General features: G+C 47.1%; 1 protein-coding gene across 1 annotated transcript in view; it reads left to right on the top strand.

Annotated features, from left to right (window-relative positions):
• XDH (xanthine dehydrogenase) overlaps positions 1-14,810 on the top strand; it is a 64,878-nt gene that overhangs the window by 46,134 nt on the left and 3,934 nt on the right. The window contains exons 20-33 of the mRNA XM_023511824.1: positions 1-75; positions 829-962; positions 1,374-1,461; positions 2,662-2,748; positions 4,524-4,715; positions 4,916-5,061; positions 5,751-5,832; positions 6,326-6,421; positions 7,032-7,160; positions 8,055-8,129; positions 10,096-10,148; positions 12,082-12,196; positions 12,703-12,768; positions 14,008-14,196. The exon at positions 1-75 is cut by the window's left edge and continues 3 nt beyond it. Of these exons, the coding sequence (XP_023367592.1) occupies positions 1-75; positions 829-962; positions 1,374-1,461; positions 2,662-2,748; positions 4,524-4,715; positions 4,916-5,061; positions 5,751-5,832; positions 6,326-6,421; positions 7,032-7,160; positions 8,055-8,129; positions 10,096-10,148; positions 12,082-12,196; positions 12,703-12,768; positions 14,008-14,196 (1,527 nt within the window). The remainder of the gene's footprint in view (positions 76-828; positions 963-1,373; positions 1,462-2,661; positions 2,749-4,523; positions 4,716-4,915; positions 5,062-5,750; positions 5,833-6,325; positions 6,422-7,031; positions 7,161-8,054; positions 8,130-10,095; positions 10,149-12,081; positions 12,197-12,702; positions 12,769-14,007; positions 14,197-14,810) is intronic.

The following is a 14,810-nucleotide window of genomic DNA, read 5'->3' as shown; positions in this document are numbered from 1 at the left end:
ACCATTGCTGTCCCAAAAACTGAGGGTGGGGAGATGGAGCTCTTTGTGTCTACACAGAACACCATGAAGACCCAGGTAGGTGTCCTGTGGTCCAGTTCAAAGGGCTGGGGAGATAATGGGAACCTCCTAGTTGACCAAGAAGGCAGTGTGGCAAGTGGAAAGAGGGAGTTCTGGGTGGTCCAGAAGGGCACTTAGGTGTAATGGTCCTGGCACCAGACTCTAATAAACCAGCAGTGTCCCTGAGCTTGTTCTATGACTTTCTTGGGCTCAGTTTCCTTGTCTATTTAAAATGGGTCCTAATAGGGCAGTTGCAAAGATTAGATGAGTTTTAATACTTGAACTAGAGGCTAGAAAGGGTTGGCTATTATCATTCTAGTGCCACATAGCCTTGGTCAAGTCATATCCTGCCTCAGGTTTCTCATCTGTAAAACAAAGGTGTTGGGCTAAGTGATAGTCACAGGGACCACTAAATTATCTGCACCAGCTAAAATATTCCTCATTTCTTACTACCTGTAATGTGACAGTGGTTGCTAGGATTTGGGGTGGCTTGTCCTACCTTCATGACCCACTAGTCCCTGGCCAGATGGGATGGATTCCTAAAAGTATCCTATCACCGGCTGCTCACCCCTGGGGTTAGAAACAATGTCTGAATTCTGTCTGCAGTGACCAATGAGTGCTGGACCCCAGCACCACTAGCCACAGGGCTACACTGGGATTTCGAATCAAGGAATTTCAGGATTCACAATATTAACTAGGCCCAGGCGTATCAGGGAAGCTCTGGGGCAGGCCTGAAATAAGTCTAGCGAATATTTTGTCTTTTGCCCACAGAGCTTTGTTGCAAGTATGTTGGGGGTTCCAGCAAACAGGATTTTGGTTCGAGTGAAGAGAATGGGAGGAGGCTTTGGCGGGAAGGAGACCCGGAGCACTGTGTTGTCCACGGCAGTGGCCCTGGCTGCACACAAGTGAGTTCCAAGGCCTGCTTCTTTCATTTGGCTCTGGGAAAAAGAATGGGGCTGCCACTGCCAGGAAGATTTTCTGGATTTCCTGCTGTTGGAAATAGTTTTCCCCTGCTTTGAATTCTCACAGCCCTCTCTTCAAAACCCTTGGACAAAGGGTGAGGGTAACTTGGCCTGCTCCTTTGTGTTCTCATGACTGTGCTCACATCTGATCTCCCAGGGCGAGGACGCACCTCACGTCCTGTATTCCCCACCTTGCCCAGCTGCCTCAATAGCCAAGCAGCCCATTCCAGGCCTGCTTGGTGTTCCAGTGGGGGAAAGGCAGCTTCCCTGCTGTTTTCCTCCCTGCAACTCATTGGGCTCTGGGCTGTTCTTGAAGGCTCCTAGGTTTCTAACGCTCTTGGGACCCCCCCTCAGGACAGGCCGCCCTGTGCGCTGCATGCTGGATCGCAATGAGGACATGCTGATCACTGGCGGCAGACATCCCTTCCTGGCCAGATACAAGGTTCTAGACGTTGGGGCCGTGCTGGGGTGGGCAGTGCTGTTTTGTAAGTAAATCTGAGGCCAAAGGTCTGGGGATCCTGGGCTGTACCCTTACTTTTTGCAAGACTATCTGGAGAAATTCAAAGAAGAAGTAGTAAGGAGGGAGATGCAGGCAGGCCAATAGCAACACAGAAGGGTGGTCCCGGGGAGGCCGGCAGGCTACTCCCAAGGGTGGCATTCATGAATTCTGTGAATTTGCTGTCGTCCAAATCTGGTCTTGCCCAGTCAGGCTCAGAAACATGATTTGTCAGCAGACCTAGAGTAAATGCATGGCTCTGGGTTGCCCTGAGTTAACATGGTCACAGGCCTTATATAGATAGCAGAATGATTGCTTAGTAATATACAGTGAAAAATAAGACTTCCTAGGGTCCTGGACAGGCACAAGATATTAGGATGGGCACCTGCTCCACCAGTACTGGGCGCTGCCCAAACTTCCCTCTGGGATAATCCTTTTCTGGATTTCTATGAGTGACAATTGTAGCCCTCCCCCATACACATCAGTATAGCCTTACAGGCCTTGGTCTAGCTCTAGAAACCTGGGAGTTCCCTCTCTGCAGAAATTGGCCTTGAACATCTCCCCTTTGGTGTATTCTGACTTTATTTCATGATTTCCCTCTCAGAAAGGCATTATATTTCTCTTATTCTAAGATTCTTGTGGGCCTGAAGAAATCACTTTGATCTTTTGGGGTCCCAGTTTTCACACTCATGAAATGGCCGTGAGAAGTGTTTTTAGTGGTTACATAAGGTCAAGGATGTACAAGCATATTATGCTCCTGCAAAGTGTACCTTTTCTTGTGGGCTGACTGGAACTGTGAGGGATGCTCTAGTGTCTTTCCTAGTTTGTTCCCCGCCCTCCCCTCCCTGCCCTACCATGACCAGCTTTCTCTTTTTGGCCTCCTGCTCCCTCTCCTAGAACTGGGAGCAGGGGACAGGAAGGAGGAGTGTGGGACAAGTGATTCCAGGATCAGAGAGCTGAGGGTGCAGCCCTGGGGAGTGTTAGTTTCTCTGCTCTTCACCTGTTACATTCTGGTGACCTCTTCTGGTGGCTTTGGTTTCCAGGGTATGAGGCCTTGTTCTTTCTGTTTCCTCCAGGTAGCATAAGTGGGAGGGAAGGATGAGAGACTGAGGAAGGGACTGTTGAGACATTTTCTCCTTTTATCAGGTCGGCTTCATGAAGACTGGGAAGGTCGTGGCTCTGGAGGTGGATCACTTCAGCAATGCGGGGAACACCCTGGATCTCTCTCAGAGCGTAAGTAGCACTCACCCCCGCCCCTGCACCCAGGGATCCGTGGGGGGGGGTCAATGGTATGCCCTATAACCTGTTCACACACAGGCACAGGCCTTCCCAGGTCTTACCTGTTACTTTTGCAATAGCTGCCTACCTTGTCCCCACCTTAGGCTCCCCATTTTTGATTATTCTTGAAAGTACAGAGATCATATTACTTCGCTGGGTAATGGTTAACCCATCCTTGTTCAAGATATTTCACCAAGTAGCAAAGTTAGTAACAAAGCTTTATGTATGGTGTAGTGACTGCGTGTATGTGTGTTACACACACATATGTGATATGTGTATGTGCATATACCTCTATATCACACCTGTGATAGACATGGTGAAAGTCTGAAGGAACATACACCAAACTGTTAAGAGTGATCAAATTGTTAATGGTGATTGGAGTGGTACTGAGGGGCACACACTGTCATTTTCTATGTTACACATTTCTGTGGTGTTTTAATTTTAAATAAGTTAAATTGCCTTTGCTTTTTTAAAATCTTTTTTTTATTGAAGTATGATTTGGCATACCAGAAGGTTTTCTTACTCCTTCCGTAAGCCTTGGCAACCACTAACCTATTTGGTATTTCTTTAATTTTGTCATTTTGGAGAATGTTAGATAAATGAAGTCAAACAATATGGAACCTTTGGGATTGAGTTTTTTCACTCAGCCTAATTCTCTGGAGGCTTGTTCAAATAGTGTGACTCAGTTATATGTTCCATGGTTTGTATGTACCATAATTTAACTCTTCATTCATTGAAGTATTCAGGAACAGAGGCGTCAATACTGAGAGAGGTGAGGGAAATTCCTATGATGGATGTAAGGTTACAGCTGCACAGCGGCCTGGTGGGGCACAGTTTAAATTGAAAGAGGCCAGATGGCTCTAGGGATGATATCTTCAAAAAGATGAAACTGGATAGAAAATCTAATGTGCTTGAATATATTGAGAGCACATTTTTAGAAGTGGGGAAAAGTTGACTTAGTAATAAGTGATAGAAATGAAGTAAATGAAAACATAAAGGCAATTGTTAACTCCAGGGTGAAAAAATATTATGAAGATAGAAATAATCATAGCTACATGGCTCAACTGTGAGCAGTATTTACAGAGTTAAAATATTAAAATTCTATTGATTAGATTAAATACAGCTATATCGGGAGATAGGAAGCTGGTGTATATGTGGGAAAAGAGGACTAGGCAAGAACTAAACCCTCCTTTTCCATCGTGAGAAGACAACAGAAAAGTCTAAAGCTGAAAAAGTTAAGATGTAGTAAAAGTAACCATGTTTTCTAGAGATGTGGAAGTTAATTAAATAGCTGATAAAGAATAAGCTGTGAGAGTTGTAAGTTGTTGCTTCTGGAGAGTAGGAGGACGGAAAGTGAAGGAGGCTGTTTTTCATACCATGAGAAGTATTGGACTCTTCAAACCATTTGCAGTACAGCTCTAATGGGATTAAGAATTAATTTACAATGAATTAATAAGATCAACTTTTTTTTAAAGAGGTAAATGATTAGTTACAACTAGAGGGTCTGGGAAGGGCTTCCCCACAGAGGAGGTGAATGAAGTTATCAGTAGGTGGATAAGGTGCAATGAAGAGACTATCACAATATCCTAGGAAGAGATAACTTGGGGCCAAAGAAGAGCAGCTGCCGTGGAACTAGAAGGGCAGACATGGACGCAGCCATTGGGGTTCTTATTGAGGAGCTAATGAAATCAGCATGCAGTTCTCTCCTGTTTTGGTTTCTTGTGCTTCAGATAATGGAACGAGCTCTATTCCACATGGACAACTGCTATAAAATCCCCAACATCCGGGGCACTGGGCGCCTGTGCAAGACCAATCTGCCCTCCAACACAGCCTTCCGGGGCTTTGGAGGACCACAGGGGATGCTCATTGCTGAGAACTGGATGGGCGAAGTTGCTGTGACCTGTGGGCTACCTGCAGAGGAGGTAAGCTGAGAATTTGGTAGCAAAAGTCAGAGTGGGTTACCCTACTTTCTGGGGCGGGGAGAGTGGCTTTGTAACTTGGGCCTTTCCCATGGGGGTGGAGGATGGGCAGGTCCTGATGACAGGACTGGAGACTTAGCTTTAGACTGTGTCCTCTCAGTCTCTTGCACTGACAAGGCCTCAGTGTCTCTCTCCTGGGGAAGGTACGGAAGATGAACATGTACAAAGAAGGGGACCTGACGCACTTCAACCAGAAGCTTGAGGGATTCACCATTCCCAGGTGCTGGGATGAATGCCTAGAAAGCTCTCAGTATCATGCTCGGAAGAGTGAGGTTGACAAGTTCAACAGGTAAGCAGAGCTGGGCGGGGGAGTCTGATGTTCCAGTGCTCTTTTGGTATACATATTCTATAGCTGATAATTTAATGAACAGCTTCTGAGGCTGCTGAGTTGGCCAACTCACTGCAATCTCTTTGATCTTAGAATGATCTTTAGCCTGGGGCAGGTGAGTTTGCAGCCTATACTCAGTGTCATAGCCCATTAGTTGTGGTTCGTCTTTACACATGTTCTTAGCCCAGGACTAAGAACACCACAGTTATGCACCACAGCTGGCCCTAATCTATAAATGTGACTTGGCAGTCACTCCATTTCCCTGGGCCTCAGTTTAATTGTCTGCAAAATGTACATACTTATGTTGGCTCTGTCTTCCTTACGAAGCTACTCAGATAACCAAATGTGACATATAAAGAGCCATTGTCATCAGAGAACCACAGTGCCTCCCTGCAGTGGTGACAGTCTATGTTTACCAGCACACTCTGACCCAGAGTGGGCTCTGCTCTAGCTGTACTGAAAGACCATAACCCAAATATCCACCCTTCTCATCTTTGTCTACATTGTTGGGGCACAACTCAGTTTTGACTATATGGGCAAATCCAAGGATGTCGTCTTTCAATTTGATGTTAAGATGTTGACAGAAAATATCTCCAATTTGACATAAATCTGGCAGAGAAGATTCTATGAGAATGTTCCTATTTCTCTAGGGAGAATTGCTGGAAAAAGAGAGGATTGTGCATACTTCCTGTCAAGTTTGGAATAAGCTTCACACTTCCTTTCCTGAATCAGGTAATTGCCTTATATAATTTTGTCTATTTCCAGTGGAGGGGGCCCTATTACCCCTATTTGTGTTCACTGGTAACAGAGTCAACTGGAGGAGTTTTTTGCTGCTTAAATGAATATTCCTATTTGTCTAATATGTCACAGGCAGTGGGACTCAGAGATCTGGGAACAATCTCTGGTTCCCACCCTTCCTGATCACAGGACTGAGGAGCACTATTGTGCATTTTTTGTCCTATTTCTTCCTCTATAAAGTGAGCACAGAGATATTTGACCTATTCTGCTTCAGGGATAGAAGACACAGAGAGAAAGCTATGAAGACATTTCACATGCTTCTGAAGGTCCATGTAATTACATCATGAGATTTACACCATCATATTTTTTTATATGGGATTTACACCCAGAATGTTGCTGTTGGTTTTCTTTTGCCTGGGTTCCATACCTTTCAGCCCCAAATCTTAAGCAGAGTGAGGATTTACTGAATCTTGTGTCTGGTCCTTAGGCAGGAGCCCTGATTCATGTGTACACTGACGGCTCTGTGCTGCTGACCCACGGGGGCACTGAGATGGGCCAAGGCCTACACACCAAAATGGTTCAGGTGAGCAGTCCAGGACTGTGGGCATCCTTGTCAGCACTGTGGTGTCTGTTGTGAGGGAGGCTGCTGGAGAAATAGAACAATGGGATGCATTAGTGCAGAAGCAGCCCTTGGGTCTGGCCTGGCCATGCCACACAGATGTATGTGACCCTGGGCAGGTCTTTCCCCCCTCAGTTTTCTCATATGTACAAAAGGATTGGTCAGGGGATCTCCCTGTGTAAGGCAGGCATGTCGTGTGTATAAAGGTAGCTAGTTTCCCATGTCCTGAGAGAGTCCTCAGAGTAGAGCTGGGGTAAGGGGGCTGGAATAGAGTCAGCACATCTGCTCAGCTCATGGGGACTGGTAAATTGGATTTTATGAAAAGCCAGGGTTAGCTTTAAAGGCACTGTTTGTCACCATTAGGTTTATGAATTTTTTATCCAACCAAATCACTCCATCGAGTGTGCTTTAAATTCAGCCAGATGTGAGAACATTCCAGAATCAATAGGATTAGAGCTTACAAAATTATTTTCTTGCTTGTAAGAGTGAACATGAATTCCAGTCTTGGGGAGAAGTCAGCCCCCCCCCCCACGATAACCTTGTCTCTAGAGGGTGATAGCTTCTTTTTTTGCAGGTGGCCAGTAAAGCTCTGAAAATCCCCACCTCTAAGATTTACATCAGTGAGACAAGCACCAATACTGTGCCCAACACCTCTCCCACAGCCGCATCCGTCAGCAGTGACATCAATGGACAGGCCATCTATGTAAGGAGCCTGCGGAAGCCAGCAGAGCAGGGGCTAGCCCGGTGCTTAGGACTGGGAGAACCTCCCTGGGTGGGAGCTGGAAGGTTCTTTCAGGCTCTTTGGCAATGGCTGTGTCTTTGCCTGAAAGAGAGTCTCAAGTACTGTCCTCAACTCTGTCAAAGCTGGAGGGATGGCTGGGTGCGGTGGCTCACACCTGTAATCCTAGCACTTTGGGAGGCTAAGGTGGGTGTATTGCTTACACTTAGGAGTTTGAGACCAGCCTGAGTAAGGGGAGACCCCACTCATCTCTACTAAAAATAGAAAAATTAGCTGGGCATAGTGGCAGGCACCTATAATCCTAACTATTTGGGAGGCTGAGACAGGAGGATGGCTTGAGCTCAGGAGTTGGAGGTTGCTGTGAGCTAGGCTGAGGCCATTGTGCTCAAAAAAGAAAGAAAGAAAGAAAAGTAAGCCTGGAGGGATGAGATGGGGAGGGGTGTTGAGGGAAAACAGGGGCTTCTGGGAAAATGTAGGAACTAGCCCCAGGACAATGGACCAAAATTAAAATTTGACAGTGGAGTCAGCCATGTTGGGTGTGTGCTTCTGGCCCACACAGGGCATGTACACAATCAGAGAATTTAATGGAAGGAGGCACTTCTCCAGGGGCCCCTCAAACATTTTGCCCTCTGTCAGCTGAAGAACTGGGTTAGAAAGGCTCTCCAAGCAAGGGTCACGATGGCCCCTGTGGCTACTACCCTGCACCTTAGTCACTCTGGAGAGCGGCAACAAGGCTGTCTGACGGGTACTGTGGGGACAACATTGTGTGGAGGTGGCCTTGCAGGGCTCTTGGGTTCTTCCTGGGCTGTACAAGGTGGAGGACTGATGCGTCTGGTGTGTGGTGGGTGCTTTCTTCAGGCAGCTTGTCAGACCATTCTGCAGAGGCTGGAACCTTTCCAGAAAAAGAATCCCAGCGGCTCCTGGGAAGACTGGGTGAGTCTGAGCAGATCCACTTTCTTTGGCGTGTGAGAGGAAAATCAACAACAGGGCCTCTTTTCTGGCCCCAAACAAGCCTAGGAGATAATGATCCAGTCAAATAGGCAAAGAGAAGATAAAGTGGTCTGTGTGACTTCACAGGATGAGTAAATGCTCAGCCTTGCTGGGTCCCTTTCTCTGTGCTGTTCAGAGGTGAGGGAAGTTATTTGAGGAATATTTTTGATCTGTGATTTTGACAGCCTTATGGGAATTGGGGATTTGGTAGCCCCTGCTCAGCATGCCTCGCTGGGATGTCTGGGCTCACCTGGGCCTGGTCCTGTGCCCCTCTTGTTTCAGAGAGTCACTGAGCCTGGTTTTCTTAAACCCTCACCTCTCAGAGAGCTGCCCCCAGCAGCCCATCTTTCCAGCCAGCCCTGCAGTCTGGGTCCCCTGAGACTCCCTCTGTGAGAAGGCCAGGCAAAGATATCACCAGAGAGCCTGTGTCACTCCCAAGATCTCAAGAGTGACAGAACGAGCACTCATGCTAATACAAGCCCAGGTCTCTGACTTCTGGATCAGAGGCCTGCGAATCAGAAGTTCTCAGAGGGAAGCCATAAGGAAGCCTCCCTCGGGTGGGAGGCCACAGCTCCTCCACCAGGCAGACACCTCAGCTTCCTCATCCCCCGGAGCTGAGCTGGAGAGGGGGAACTGGGCCCAGCGGTGACACAGCCAATGTGCAGTGTGTGGCCAGCTCAGAGAGCGCAGTTCTCCCCAACAGGGTCAAAATACATTGTCCTCTCAGACTCACCTCTTCCCTGCCTCATATAAATGCACAGACACTGTTTGCGTGAAAGCCACGTCAATGCAGTTTGGGGGTGGTGGTTTGGGTTTTCAGAGGGATTTGTTGGGCAATTTAAATGTTTACACCAACAGCCTTGAAATCAATTCTCTAACGTCTGACCTGTTGATCTGAGCTTTGTTCTCAACCACCAACCATGTAGTCCAGTGGTCTTTATAAGCTGCTAACCCTGATAAGTGAGCCACAGTCGCAACACACACACACACACACACACACACACAAACCCATGTGTACACATGCAAACACACACATTATATGACTAGTGCGGATCTTAGGTCAAAATCTTTTTCTCTAAGCCTTAGTTTCCTCATCTGTAAAATGAGGATAATAATAGCGTAGCTTTTACTGAGTGGCAGTGAATACGTACTTATTAAGATATTAAGTCAGATAATGTGTGTGGAGAGGCAGACGTAGCATGTGGGACACAGAGTGAAGAGCACACCTTGAATCTTATTGTGCTAGTGCTGGGGACAACCCCTCCCCGCCCCAAATCCCATTAGCTAGTTAAAGGGATAGGGTGGAGGGATAGCATTATGGATAGCAACGTGTAAATAAAGGCACAAGCTCCCGTGGTAAGTATCAAATGAGTGCAATGAAGTTGCTTCTGTAATGGCCAGAGTGGGGAGTAACCCCCAAGAAGAGCTAAGTGGACAGGTGCGTTTGAGGTAGTTGTTGAGGGGAGAGGATTTGGACAGGTGCAGGTAAGGAACAACATGATCGAAGGTGCAGAGGTGTGGGGACACGGGAGGGTTGGGAGAGTTAGCACTAGAGTTTGGCTGAGGTGGCCACGGTGGGCTGCAAAAGGCCCGTGAGAAGCCTGTGGTCCTTAACATCAGGCATTTGCTGTCTAGGCAATGGGGAGTCATCAGAGGCACTAGAGTAGGGCAGAGACATGGTCAGCGTGGTATGTCAGGGAGATGATATGAGGTGGGAAGACCAGGTAAGAGGCTGGGACAGTACCCCAGGCTCCAGGTTGTGAGGACCTGGGGCAGGTAATGGGGTGAGCAAGTGAGATTAGGCGCAGACGTGGGAGTCCCAGCGGTGAGTGATGGGCTTCCAGAGGAGGAGCTCAGGTAAGCTGGGGCAGGTCAGGGCCCCTTCCTGATGGCCATTTCCTCTCCTCAGGTCACAGCTGCCTATGTGAATGCCGTGAGCTTGTCTGCCACTGGGTTTTATAAGTAAGTATGACATTCTGGGGCAACTTCTGGTGTGCTGTCATCCTCAGTCCCGGGACCCCTCCCTCACTGAGTCCAGGGAAACTCTTATATCTTCAGAGAACTTCTACTGATTTTAGTCCTAAGAGGTTGTAGTTTGAACTATGTGGGATTATAGAACTATGAGCCACGCTGGCTCTCGTTCTGGCCTCAAGGTTCACTATTTCACTTGGGGAAGTCAGTGGTTCCCTTTGAACCTGTTTCCTTGTCTATGATGTGCTGGGCCAGCCACGTTCCTTTCCTCTCTCACTGTTCTTCTGCAAGAACCAAGGTGTCTGGAGTTCTGAGTTAGCCATGGTGCTTCTTTGTCCTGTGCACCAGTTTTCTTTATAGAGGCTTTCCCTTGAAGGGATGAGAGGAGGATTCAGAGCATGCGGTCTGATTCCAACATACAGTGAGATTTAGAAGAGGGCATATATCTTCTGCAACTTTAAAATTCAGTAATCGTGTGAATAGCTACCGGCCCATCTGACTCAGAAGCTGTGAAAAGATAGGATCATATTTATTGTCAGTCATAACGTTTTAGGCACCTCTGGGACATTTTATTAGGACAGTTTTACAGATCACTAGATTTGGAAAAGATTTCAATGTTTGCTTCAAATCTCTTTTATGAGTATATGAACACATATATGATACATAATAACATAATTTAATAGTATAACATTTGGAACAGATTTTGTGTATCTAAATAAAACAAGTGAATCTTAATATACATTACATATATTTGGCAGAAGAATGTTTTGCCAGTGCCTCCTGGGTTATACAATACAGGCAGACCAGGGCTACAAATGAGAGGTAGGTTCTGTAGGTTTGTTCTTAAGTCAAATTTGTATGCCAGTTGGAATAGGCACTATTACCTGTAATAACCTCCATTCATAAGAGCAAGTAGGATGTCAGTAGGGTATTTGTAACTCAGAGACTTACTGTAATAGCCTCTGTTCTTAAGTGTGACCTGTAGATAAGTTAGATGTTTATAACTCGGGGACTGCCTGTGTTCAACCTACATAAACACAAACTAATGAAGATCTTCTCCCCATTTCCTATGACATTTGTGGAGTTTGTAAAACTAAGGTTTTATAAAGGCAAACCCAGATGAACATGGTGAAATCTGAGGTCAAGAAGTTGGCGATTTCTCCTGGGAGAAGTCTTTTTCCCTCAGTCCTGAATTGGTTTTGTTTCTGTGCAGAGTCTGCTTGTATCAGTTTGTTATTCCTGTGTCATGTACAGAATCACATAGATACAGTGTGCTATAAACTTTGAGTGTGTGAACACATGTGTACACACACATATGTGACTTGTGCAGAGTTGGGAAGGTACTCAGGATTGCCAAAAACTGCATAAGGGAGCATTTGTTTCTATTATAAGATTTTCCCTCAAATCCCTTGTTGAGCTTCTGAAGGGGCCCGCAGATGGGCAGTGATTGCTTAAAGTCCATCCTGGCTGGTCTGAGAAACTGATCCTGTTAATGGTCACCTTGAGGAAGGTGAGCAGCCTGGTGAGCAGGTGAATTTGTGTGAACAGCCTGAGGGCCACCACCGGCAAAACTTTCAGTTCTGAAGACTTTGGCTTCTAACTTAGTAGATCCTTTGGAGTGTGACTTTCCTGTCCTTTGTGAGCTCAGACAAACCTGTCACCTCTGTTTCTACCAGGTAGAGGCTGCACAGAATGATTATAGAAGGAACACTGGCAACATAAGGGGGAGATGAGGCCAAATGCTCTGGGATGTGTAGGTTTCATTAACAGGTTCAAATTGTTCCAAACACATGGACAACCACATGAAAAAAAACGGTTAGCATTTAAAGATTTTGAAGGACAAGCTCTCTGTATGTATCGGGGTTGGGGGAAGCCGATGTGTTCATATTAACACCGAGGGAGTATCTTCTCTTTGCCCTCCCAGGACACCTAACCTTGGCTACAGCTTTGAAACAAACTCCGGGAATCCCTTCCACTACTTCAGCTATGGGGTGGCTTGCTCTGAAGTAGAAATTGACTGCCTAACAGGGGATCATAAGGTAAGACATTCGCAAACCTTTAGTACTAAGGGAGAGAAGAGAATAAAACGTTGTTTATGGACACTGAAACTTGAGTTTTGTGTAAATTTTACTTGTCTTAGAATGTTCTTCCTTTTGTTTTTCTGGTCATTTACTGGTATAATTATTAGCCTATGAGTCCTACAAAGCTAGGGATCAACAGTTTGTCGACCCCTTCTTTACATGATGTACCCAGATTGGAGTTTGAAGCCCCAGGTCCTGGCAACCTGCCCTCACTGCTCGCGCATCAATGTGCATAGTTACTTCTGATTACCAAGAGGTCATTGCTGTTCCCCACCCCCGACCTAGCTGCTAAGAACTCAGACTTCATGGCAGTGGAAGCATTTCTGCCTGAGCAAGCCCAGGCTTTCTGCTTTGGGAAGCACTACTTACATTTGCACTTACAGGCTGAGGGTCACCAAAACCCATCTGCCATATTGCAAACATCCCTTCCTTCTGAAACTGCTTCCATTCTGTGTCTACTTTAGAACCTCCGCACAGACATTGTCATGGACGTTGGCTCCAGTCTGAATCCTGCAATTGACATTGGGCAGGTAAGTCTCCCAGAGGACCAAGGTGATGGTGAACTTGGCCACCGATGTGCCCCTAGGCACCAGCTACAGCACATGGTCTAACATGATCTTTAGGCAGATCAGAACATGGCACCTCGGGAGTCTCCCAAGAGTGGGAATTAGAATGATGATAGCCTACCTTGCATTCAAGGCAGAAAGTAAATCAATATGGATTGACTTAAAAAGGGTACTCACCCGGCAGAGAATGAGATGGTGAATGGGGAAATATTGGACACACACGTGCAGGCTGAGGGCAAGCACAGGTGGTGTGGAGACTGAGTTTGGGATCGATGCCCAGGAAGTGAGATCTGAGGTCAGAAGATGCCATCTCCCTTCTCATCCCTTTTCCACCCAGAGCAGCTCTGTGCTCCAAAAAGTAGATGCTGCCACTTGGGATGGTAGAGGGCCCTGGGAGCAAAAGGCAAGGGCTCAGGCAGGAGGAGCAAAGGGATGGCCCAAAGAAAATCACTTTAGGAAAACATAGGGTTATTGAGCAGAACAGGTGAAATGGGAGAAGACAGAGGGAGGAATCAAGTTCGAGCACCTGGTATAAAATATAAATTGCATTATTTAAAAATGAGTAATTACTGAGTATACAGAAATGTAGTCATTAATTAACTCAACCACTGGGGAACCCCTATGGTTGACCAGCCCTTTAGGGCAGGCACTGTATATACAAGATGATTAGCAGCCATTCTCTCCCCAAATCCTCATTCCACTATGGTGGTCACACATATCCCCCTTTTGAGCAGGTGGCTGGGAGAGCAGATATGTGGGCCAACTTGACGTGGTAGGTGCCCAACTACAGCAGGGGCATTTTCCCCCAGAGGACAGGCAGGGGTTGGCTGGAGGTAGGGCTCAAGTAATCTGCTATCCAAGAAATTCCTCCTCTGAGCTTGCTTCGCAGCTTTGAGTCACCATTTTCCCAGTGGGGACATGGAAGGAATATCTCCATCTGCACTGCTGCAGGTTTAGTGGGAAATACGCCTACCACTGTGTGCCCCTGACAAGCTCTAAAACTGAACATTGCTCAGTGTTAATGTCCTTGCTCTGCCTGAGCCAAAGCCTGGAGCAAGTCCAGACAGGTTATGGTGGGGCAAAGGCAGGAGCCCCGTGAACAGTAGCTGGCTGTTTTAGCTTCCTTGTGTTCACTGTGGCAAGTGCCACCTGTCCTCAGGGAGGAGGGAAGCAGGGTACCCATGGTCTCTGTCTGTCCTGCAGGTGGAAGGGGCATTTGTCCAGGGTCTTGGGCTCTTTACTATGGAGGAGCTGCACTACTCCCCAGAGGGGAGCCTGCACACCCGTGGCCCCAGCACCTACAAGATCCCTGCATTTGGCAGCATTCCTGTTGAGTTCAGGGTGTCCCTGCTCCGTGACTGCCCCAACAAGAGGGCCATCTATGCATCCAAGGTTTGTACTGCTATCTGATTTGTCCTGTGGGAGGCCATGAGGGCGTGGTGAGGGGCCTTAACCACCCACCTGGTGGATCTGCAAGTGGTACATCTTGACAAGGGAGGAAGTTTGACAGCCTTGATGAAGGCAGGAGGGCACCTGCCTGAGAACCAGGAGATGGTTGAGGACATCATCTGAGCGTGGTTGAAGCCAGCTCCTCTGGGTGGGTGGACTTAGGATTCCTTAACCAAATCCTGAAGGTTAAATCCTGGCCCATGGCCATATCTCAGGCCTACATCCCTAGTACTTGATCCTCAGAGATGACTGCACAGATGCAGCTTCACTGTGGTCCCGTGAGATCGGTGCATTCACAGCAGAGGCTCGCACCTCTGTGCACACCCTCTCCCATCCTTCAGTTGTTGAGACCCACCCTGAAGACTAGATCAACGTGCCTGGAGGATTGTGAATAACTGTCCTCTGTTTTTTCTTTGACTCCAATAAGTATGCAAACATGATTGAAAATTGATTTCCTGATCCACATAGTCCTAGGTCAAAGAAGGAAGACTGGAAAACCCCCTTTGCTCATCTCATAGTTTACTCTGTGTGTGTGTGTGTGTGTGTGTGTGTGTGTG

The sequence above is a fragment of the Otolemur garnettii genome, unplaced genomic scaffold (genome assembly GCF_000181295.1).
Source record: "Otolemur garnettii isolate 467f Iridium unplaced genomic scaffold, OtoGar3 scaffold00022, whole genome shotgun sequence".
NCBI lineage: Eukaryota > Metazoa > Chordata > Mammalia > Primates > Galagidae > Otolemur > Otolemur garnettii.
Note: the sequence above shows the minus strand (reverse complement) of the source record. Positions and strands in the feature narration are given on the sequence as shown.